Source organism: Conger conger, chromosome 18 (assembly GCF_963514075.1).
Source record: "Conger conger chromosome 18, fConCon1.1, whole genome shotgun sequence".
Taxonomy (NCBI): domain Eukaryota; kingdom Metazoa; phylum Chordata; class Actinopteri; order Anguilliformes; family Congridae; genus Conger; species Conger conger.
This window is the reverse complement of record NC_083777.1, coordinates 5,712,501-5,722,500: the sequence shown is the minus strand read 5'-3', so window position 1 is coordinate 5,722,500 and position 10,000 is coordinate 5,712,501. Positions and strand designations below refer to the sequence as shown.

Below are 10,000 nucleotides of genomic sequence, written 5' to 3'. Positions count from 1 at the left end.
ATAAAGTGAACATATAAATCAGCAAAAAACGCAGTTTGTATTTTCCAGGAAGCTGGGTAATTGTCAATGTTATTGAAAGCAAAGGGAAGGCCATCACTTGTCCTAAAGGATTAGGGTCTTTGAAGCTGGATTTAAGACCTCTGTGTCAGACGCAGTAATAGCTTGAAATGAAGTCTGGCTTTCAGCCACAATATGGGCGACAATGCTAGCATGCGATATCTTGTGAGAAGCGCTGCGCAATGCATTCTCATAAACGCATCACGTGATCACCCACACTGGCACACGGCACATTCAGCCTTCGGAATACAGTGTGATGTGCAATTTTGCCGCTAGCTGTCTACTTGCACAAATTGGGTCTCTAAGACGTTTAACAAGTTCAACGGTCATTTGATCCTTCATTTCAAAACAAACTGTCTCATGGATGGCAAATCTGGTTTATAAATCTGATAGTGTGGAGATTATGAGGAGATTATGTCTTTGAGTTGTGAGGCAGCTTGCTGGCCTTGTTTACAACCTCTCTTAAGTGCGAGGAGTGCAACGATCGCTGTTTGCCCCCTGTGTTACAAGTAAATCGCATGGCATGTCGCCCTCTTGTGGTGAAGATAAGAAATGGTGTTCGAGAGAAGTATTGGGCTTCTTTGACTGTGCGGGCAGAAAGGGGTAATATGCAGAGGAAGGTAAGGAAAGAACATTCATAGAAAAGAGTATCAAATAAATGACTGGTGTTTTTTCTGTAAATTAATGTGATAGTTATGACAAATAAATAAATAGCTGATCCACTCTTGAAATATTGAACATTGTTGTGGTCCAGTCTTTGGAGGTAGAATGGAGTTCGTATATATCTTTTATAAAACTTGAATTCAGCCATATTGGTCAGCCCTATTGAAAAAAAAAAAAATTAACAGGATACACCGTATAATAGGTAGAAAATTCGCTGCACCAAAGTTAATAAGAAGACAATAATGATAATCATAGGTTTGTGATTATAATTATTGTTTTCTTATTATCCAGGACGAGTTATATAGTCGATTACATGATTAATACATAGCCGAAGTGCAGTGACCTTTAAGAATCTAAGCGCATAAATTGCATAGTAAAATGCATATCTAATATGAATAACATCCTAATGGATAAGAGCTTATGGTCCTGAGCTTCACCTGCCGTCTCGGTTGGCTCCACGGAGTCTGGGGCAATCTTAAGTAATGACGGCTTTAACCAAGGGTCTAATGCTGTACGGTTAATTAAAGCTAAAGGCCTTCCTACAGTATTGACAAACCACCCGTAAAGAATTCAAATGATACAGCACCGTCAGTCGACTCCTGAAAGGTCGTGCTTCAGATAAATCTTTACCATGTATCGCGTGATCTGCGACGCTGACTAGTTTTGCACTTATTTTCACTCTACCTGTGGCTGCTATTTCATCTCTGTAAAACTGTGGCTTAGTTATGTCGTCATTGTATGTATAATTATGACAGGAAAATCGAGAAACGTGTACCTTTGAAATGGAGAAGTATGGATAGATGGTGGTTCAAATTCGATGTATAATAAATAATAAATATAAAGGATCACTTCCGCTTAAATATATTCCATGTAACCTGTTCCACACCCGGCATAAACGTGCGGCTAGAACTCCTCCTCCTACACTCCCTAAAACTCCGGATCCTGGCTTTACGATTCCCAACTAACATCCCCCCCCCCCCCCCCCCTCCCTTTCTGTCTCTCTCTTCTTTCGCTCAGTTCTTTATCCTTCCTCCGCGGAGGCTGATGGTTGATGATTGGCTGGTCAGGGCATGGGAGTCCGGAGGCTGGCGTTTCAGTGCGGTGCTCATCCCCGTGTCCGTGTTTACACCTCGAGTATTACCGCGCGGAGGGGCGAGCGAGAGGATGAAGAGGACTGGGAGATAGCAGCCGGAGAGATAACGACCTCGACATTGGAGAACGGCGGACACTTCCCCTTTTCCTGTCTGGGGAGTAGAGGGACTGCGTAGCCTGTCGAATTCGTTTTTTGCCGCCTACACATGTGAATTATAATCTTTGTTTTTTTTTGTTGTTTTTCTTCTTTCGCGAAAACAGGAATTCGTGGATATGGCACTCTGACAAACCAAACTTTGTTTTCGGTTTTGTCTTGGCTTGCTTGATTTGCTGTAACGCGGATGCGGGTGGAGTTGGCTGCAAAGATCGTATCGCAGATCCCTCCAGAAAGTTGTTATTCTTGTTCATCGTTCATATTCTACGATGTTGTACGCTTAATGAGACTGGCTTTATCGTGGAGGAACATATAAATCCGTGTATTTGTTTGTAGCATATTTTCAACTGGAAGAATAACACTGTTCGTTTTTTATTTCATGCGCGTTTGCCTTTGAGGAAATTAAGCTTGCGCCACAAGTAGATTATCTACACTGTCTTTGCCAAACAAATTGTTTTGACAACTTTATGTTGTTGAACGATTGCTGGTAACAGAAAAAAGAGACTGAAAACTAGAGGAACGCGAGTGTGGAAGGGCACCGTATACTTTTTCGAGAGCCCCTGGTGCCATTTCGCATTGGCGTGACCGGGAAAAGATGCTCTCTCCGAGGATACATGGTGGAGAGGGTCTCGGTCCTCTGATGGTTCTGTTCCTGCTCTGTGGTTCTTCAGTCGCCGGAGCAGGTAAGAGCATTACTACGCCTGCAATGACAATGCACAGATGAAAAAAACAAATGGAGTTTAGCAACAGATGTGGTTGACGGACGATTTGAACGGCAACGTATAACGGCGCTATAATTCAACTCTCAAGTGCCTTATAAATTTGTCTTATTTCTGCGTGCGAGATGAAGTGTGTCCTATACACTTGTAGGTTCATTAACTGTCCCTGGAAAATGCCAAGGTGCACGCGCTGGATACGTCGGCTTGGCTACCCTTCGCACGTACTCACATTCATCTCTTCCACGCCATTACCTGCGGATTTTCATGCTCTGAAAAAGACATTCTAACACACACACACACACACACACTGGAACCAGGGCTGCTGGAAACATGGCTTACATAACTTGATTTTATTATATTTGGGGGTTGCAAAAACTACAAGTGAAGCCAGACTCAGCAAACCTGGACTGACCACCATGCAGCGTGATTAAATGGCTTTACCGAGTACGTGTGATCGCTGTCCTTCACGCTCGTTTCCCTACACCTCAGTCCCCAGACTGTTATGTAAGAGTTTAATGTATAAAGACCGTTGCCCTTTATCCTTTGCATCGCGTAATGTTATCAAATGTCACTTCAAATACAGACAGATTTTAAATTGTTTTGATTAAAGGTATATCGGAACTGAGGGCGCAGGTTGCTCGTGGCACCGCTTACCTTCACCGACACCTATAGATAAATGACACCGAATTGGGTTAATATAAGGTTACTCGACCATGAGCATGGTAGAATGTTTTTAAAAAATATATATGAAATACAAGTAACCAGACGCACTAGGCACAGAAAGAAGTTTGGTGATGTTTTAATGAGCCTATACAATGATGAGTCAAATGAGATGAATTCAGCAAAACAAAACGTTTACAAAGTAAACATGCTTGTTAGAATAACACATGTAAGTAATCTTTCACGTCAAGGTATCAGCTAACGTATGTTGCTAATGTTGGTAAATTATAATGATGAGGATGTTTATTATTATTATTATTATTATTATTATTAGCCTATTAAACCTATAAACCTATAGAAATAAACTATTTCTAGTTTATCCTGCTCGCCAGCTCTATTAGAACCCAGGCAGGTTTTCTTATAGTAAAATAATAAATATCCTGATATTATCCGCCTTGATGCAAAATAAGGGGGTGGCGGTTTAGTTTGTGATTCCGGAGTAAACATTCGAAACAGCTTGGGAAAGGCCGCGAGATGGGGCAGACGGTGGCGAGCGGGGGCCAAAGGTGCTCTGACCGCAGGTCTCCGCTGACTGGTTGTCGCGGCGTCGGAGTCCTTCACACAGAGAGCAATCTATGAGAACCCGAGAGCTCTGCCGTCGACCCTTTCTTACAAGAAGCAGAAAAGGCGGCCCCCCGATGCGCGCAGAGTAATTAAGTTTTCACTTGGTGCCTTCCTGGCCTCTAAGAACAAGAAGGAAAAATAATGATAGAGAACAAGGAAGAAAGAACTCATCGTGAAAAGTAAGAAGGGGAAAAACTTCTCTGAAGTGCGTAAAGCGAAGGGAACCGTACCAAATGTACTCCGATCTTAATTATAAATTTAAATTTGTATCTTGGCTTGTTCGTTTGTGTCATTTGTTAGTTGAGTCCCTTCAGTGTCATTCTATGGAGACCTTTGTACACAGGCTACTAAAAGAACAGCAACAACAACAATACTAATGATAATAATAATAATAATAAAAATAATAACAACAACAATAACATGAGTAGTATATATTGACATTTCTGTAGGATTATCGATGTGGGATTATTGCACTACAGGCTATTTTATTCATCCAAATATTGTATAGTGCCCACAAGTGTCAAAACACGAATTTTGTACTGTCTTCTAAACATTTTTATTGCTAACCAGGTTCGTAAAAATGAGTCGATTGCACTTGAAGCAGATTAATCCCTGAACAAGAAATACTTCTCTCTAAAGAAATCTTGGCCTTTGATGGTCAATATACGGTTGGTAATCCGGAGATGAAGGCAAACGCGACTGCTCATCCGGGTTGCCATTGACATCCTTTAGTAGGGTTTCGATCACAGCCAGCAGGTCGTCAATACGGTGTTTGTTAAAAAGGGAGGAGGGTGGGTTGGGGGGAATTTACTATGTGTTTTAAATCCCGCCGCGGATATCCACCCCGTTAGCCTATGTACCGCATGAATCCAACGTTTAGCCTACAGTGTCTAGGCTTAACCATGGACATTTCTTCCCTGTGTTTTACGTTTCTGTTCTGTTCTAAGTACATTGTAGTCCTGGTGGTGTGTGCAGAATTGTGGGAATCATTGCGTAATTGTTTCGTTTTGTTTTTTTGAGTTCGGTGGTTGTAGTCTAATGATGCATGCTGAAAAGTTTAAAAACATTTTTGCATGATTTGTAATGATTTATTTCCAGTCAATAGGCATATATTGTACATTAGTCCTATATAATAGAAATAAAATATATCTATTAAAATCAATTTCAGTAAAGCGAATGGTCATCTAGACGACCTGCATTTTAGAATGGTCTGTGTTTTTATAGCACTGATAGTGACAGTCTGAGAAGAATCAAATGTAGTATGTCCGGCTAAAATATAGGCCGACTCCATCAGAGAGGATTTACCACTAAACATTTTGCTCTTCGGAGGATAGCAAGCGGACGTAAACGGAGAAACAATTAAAACTTTAGACACAACTTTGTGTTTTTGAGTCCTGCATTTCGCGTCAAAGTAAGCCGTCTTCCCTGACCCGAAACGGTGGACCGCGATCTGAACCGCGCGAGCGCGCGCTCGTCGCCCGGTAATCAGATTTACACAGAAGGGAGCATTCTGAGGCTTTAATGGATTATGTTTTCTGTTGAAAAAGGACAAAGACAGACGTGCATTTGTCAACAGGGACTGCTGGGGGGATGGAAAACCCAGCGGTATTAATGGCCTAAAGTGTCTCAAAGACAACAACTAGAAACACTACAAAACACTACTGGAAGCAGCAATACAAACACTGTCTAGACCACCGCTACAGCCGGGCCTGCGCCGCTGTTCAGCGAGTGAATTAATTTCGCATACAAGTTACAATTTACAGAAAGCTCCCCTCCCCCCTTCATCAATCAGTCTCTAGTCCCGGGACAGACATCCTAGAAAAGCTGCTTATGTGTATTATGTGGGCGCGTTCAAATATCTGTGAATTGAAAATGAAAAATAACAAACACATAATAGACAGACATTTTCTGCGAACTCCTGAACAAACCCGAGCGTCGACGCCAAGTTGGCATTCCAAGGGGCGGATGATCAAGGCCGGAATTCGCAAAGAGGGAACAAATATGCAGGTGTGCTTGATACACGCCAGCGATTACCTGATCTCTTTTATAAAATGTGTCTTTCTTTATTCCTGTTGTCTCACCTTTGTCTTGTGTTTTTCGTTAAATCCCCCATTTTTCCTGTTCTCGTAATGCCTGTTCTCTCTATGAAAAATGAGTTATGATTCAAATTACAGCGTTGCTGAGGCAAGTTCAGGGATCTATATCCCCACTCTGTCCCTCTCTCTGTCTGCACCCCCCTGTTACGACCAACCCCCCCCCCCCCATACATAACACCCCCATTACTCTACCACCTCTTCTTCTCTTCCCCCCTCGCTCCCTGGCTGTGATTGACACCCTTTCCCTGTCTCTCTTCCCTACTTTCCATCTACTCCCCCAACCTGTCCCATCTCCCTTTTCCTCTCCTTCTCTATCCTTCTCTCCTCCCCCCCCCCTCTCTCTCTCTCTCTCTCTCTCTCTCTCTCTCTCTCCCTCTCTCTCTCTCCCCTCACTGTAGCTGTGCTGAGCTCAGGTTTTCTGCATTGTAGACCTCTGCTCTATTTTGACACACAAATTAATTACCCAGAACGTTAGGAAGACTCCTTGCGCCCCGGCCAACCCCCCCGTTCCTCCGCTCTGCCTGCGCCCGGCCGGGGCGGGGACCCTGCGCCGCCCCACCCCTGTCTAAACACCCGCTCTCGGGCACAGCTCTGGGGTCGACGCTCAAAGAAACTTCCATTACTAACTCCCAGGCTCCGTATCCCAGATTCACAGCTCTACTTCAAAAACAAACAAAAAAAAATAAAAAGGAGAGAGTAAAGAGCGGCTTCGGGGGGGAAGCAGGGCGTTGAAGTCTTCAGCTTTGGAGTGTGAGGACGGGGCCGGGGGTGGTGTCGTGCGCTCTCAGGTACAGAGAGAAAACCCAGGCTGAGCTCCACCCTTTAATGGCTGTTAGAGACAACAAGAGGGCCCTTCCGCACAAAGCCGGGGGGATTACTGCCTGTCCTGTGCTCTTGACCTCTCGCTCTCTGCTGTTTTGAAGTTATTTGTTGTTCCGAAGGCATTCAGCCGTCAGGGCACGAGTCAGCATCTCCTCGAATGCCCTCTCCCTTTTTATATATAAAACCACATATTTGAAAATCCAAGTGCAAATAGTCAACTATCCTCAAAGGACGCTGATATATTCCCGCACAAAGAGATTAGAAAGGGATTTCGGTGGCAAAATATCTTGCAAAAGTTTATGGTTTCATTTAGCCAAAACAACACTCTGGTGTTAAAATACGAACGCTACAGTTTTCCTCGATTGGTTTCTGTAGCTGTCCGCATAGGAAAATGAATGTGACCAGTATATTGTGCTTTGCCAAAACAACCCCATTGAACAAGCACAGGCTGAGTTACGCCATAGTTCAGTTTTTACACCGAAGGAGCCAGGCCCTCCAACTTTCAGAGGGCAAAAAGGAAGAGGTTGCTGTGAGAGAGAAAGAGAAAGAGATAAAGAGGGAGAGAGAAGCTGCACTACGCATGTACTGGACGGACAGAGGGATGAAAATGGGTTGGGAGGGAGTTTGCAGATGGAGGTACTGTGTTTAAGTAGAGTTAGACAGACGGTCTATTTAAGTAAACAGATTTAGCGAAGTTAGAAGGACGTTGAGAGATCTGCTGTGGGACAGAGAGGCTGCAGGTGATCAAATGGCCCAGACACAAGGCTGGGTCCGTCTCTGTGGTCCGGGCCGGGGACCAGCAGTGCATTAGTTTTATGGCTGTGGAGAGAGAGGGAGAGACAGAGAGAGAGAGAGAGTGGGAGAAAGAGAGAGAGTGGGAGAGATTGTGGGAGAGAGGGAGAAAAAGAGAGAAAGGGTGGGAGAGAGGGAGAGAGAGGGATAGATCGAGAGTGGGAGAGAGAGAGAGAGAGAGAGGGAGGGAGAGTGGCGTCAGCAGGACTGTATTATTGATCACAGGAAAGTGGCCCTCGTTAATATTTTAGAGGTGTTTATGATGCCCGGATTCCTGACGTGGCGTGGGAGGGCGTGCCCTCTGCCTGTCCGCTCCGGCGTGCCGGGGTCAGGGGTCATACGCGTGGCAGGGCAGGGCAGGGCCACGGGCACAGGCAGACGGGCCGTTTCCGTGACGAGACACCGCGGTGAACGTTTTGATGATCAGCGCTGAGTGAGGAGCAGGAGAAAGTGGTCTGCACTGGGCGAGAGTGAGAGAGTGGGACAGACAGAGGGAGGAGAGAAATCAATACTTTTGGGGAAAAGACATATTGAGATGGATGGGCTAAAGAGATTGACTTTTAAATATCCTTTATTAAAAAAAAGCGAAAGAAAAGTCTTAAGTCGTGGCATTCAAGCACCATTAAGCCCCTTGGCACCGAGTGCGAGAGAGAGAGAGAATGTGTGTGTGTCTGAGAGAGAGAGAGAGAGAGAGACAGCCCAGGGCAGAGGGGGAGAATAGAGGGATTGAGAAAGAGATGTTTTTATTAATGTTCTTATCGATAGAGCGAGCTCGCAGTATTAACGGCAGACATGTTTAATGCTTTGCCGATACTGCGCATGTTGGAGGGGCCCGTAAATCAGCCAGGAGTGGAGCAGAGGTTTCAGGGAGGGAGGGAGAGAGAGAGAGGGAGAGAGAGAGAGAGGGAGAGAGAGAGGGAGCGAGAGAGGAAGAGAGAGAGGGCAAAGGAGACACGAGGAGGAGGAGGAGGGAGGGAGAGAGAGAGGAAGAGCGAGAGAGAGAGGGATGAAGAGACCCTCCACACAGCAGATGGAAGTCGGAGAGCGCTGCTCCACCCTGTCCTGCCCCTCCGTCCCGCCCTGTGGGGCCAGATGGGGTGGGGTGGACAGAGAGGGGCAGAATGGCTCTGTGGGGTGCCTTTGTGCCCCGAATGAAAGGGAGGACAGAGCCGCCAAAGAAAGGGGGGCGTTTGAGCGGCTGCGTGTGGGGTGTGGGGTGCAGGGAGGGTTCGGGGCTACGTGTGGGGTGTGGGGCAGTATGTGGGGTGTGGGGTTTGGGGCAGCGTGTGGGGTTTGGGGCAGTGTGTGGGGTGTGGGGTTTGGGGCAGTGTGTGGGGTGTGGGGCAGTGTGTGGGGTGTGGGGTTTGGGGCAGTGTGTGGGGTACAGCAGTGTGTGGGGTGTGGGGTTTGGGGCAGTGTGTGGGGTGCTGGGTGCTGGGGCAGTGTGTGGGGTGTGGGGTACAGCAGTGTGTGGGGTGTGGGGTTTGGGGCAGTGTGTGGGGTGCTGGGTGCTGGGGCAGTGTGTGGGGTGTGGGGTACGGCAGCATGTGGGGTGTGGGCTGCTGTGTGTGTGGGTTCACCAGGCTCAGTTTGTTTGTACACTGCGGCTGTTTCTGTCTGCTAATGGCTAACTACCAGAGGAGCAAACTGCCGTTTAAAGACACACACACTGTTATTTGGATTTTTGGAGTGTTTGTGAGTGCATGTGTGTGTGCTTGTGTTTGTGTGAATGCGTGCGTGTTGGTGTGTAGGTTATTGTGTGTGTGTGTGTGTGTGTGTGTGTGGGTGTGAGTGTGTGTGTGTGTGTGTGTGTGTATGTGCGCTGATTACAGTGTAGCAGGGACACTCACCTGTGTGCTGTGATTTAAGGGCCCCCACCCTCCCAGTGTGGCCGCCCCAGGCCAGGGGAGAGGGAGAGCTGTCTTTAACCTCGCTCCTTCACCAGGCGGGCGTGGGCTCCAGACCCGCACAGCCGCCCCAGGCCAGGGGAGAGGGAGAGCTGTCTTTAACCTCGCTCCTTCACCAGGCGGGCATGGGCTCCAGACCCGCACATCCGCCCGGGTCAAACCCCAGCGTCAGTGTCCCGGAGACGGGCTTATGGGACAGCGGGGAGGGGGGGGAGCTGGATAACGGGGATCGGGAATCCCCGTGCATTGTGGGAAGGATTACGGGAGCCCTGGCTGGGGTTCCTCTGGACGTGACCGTGCCACGCGGACAGATCCAGAACACCGATCCAGCGGGCCGCAGAACGGGGACACGTGATTGGCTGTCCTTTGGGTCAGGGGCTGAATAGAAGATGGAGTTTTTAGGGCAGGAAGATC

At 47.0% G+C, this 10,000-nt stretch overlaps 1 protein-coding gene and 1 long non-coding RNA gene across 2 annotated transcripts in view; one reads left to right on the top strand and one right to left on the bottom strand.

The window, feature by feature from the left end:
- The window catches only part of LOC133118440 (uncharacterized), an 11,721-nt gene extending 10,110 nt beyond the window's left edge, over positions 1-1,611 (bottom strand). Inside the window, exon 1 of the long non-coding RNA XR_009706400.1 lies at positions 1,496-1,611. This is a non-coding gene — a long non-coding RNA (uncharacterized LOC133118440). The remainder of the gene's footprint in view (positions 1-1,495) is intronic.
- Positions 615-10,000, top strand: part of unc5b (unc-5 netrin receptor B) — a 65,132-nt gene continuing 55,746 nt past the window's right edge. The window contains exons 1-2 of the mRNA XM_061228463.1: positions 615-677; positions 1,738-2,649. Of these exons, the coding sequence (XP_061084447.1) occupies positions 2,562-2,649 (88 nt within the window). The 5' untranslated portion in view covers positions 615-677; positions 1,738-2,561. The remainder of the gene's footprint in view (positions 678-1,737; positions 2,650-10,000) is intronic.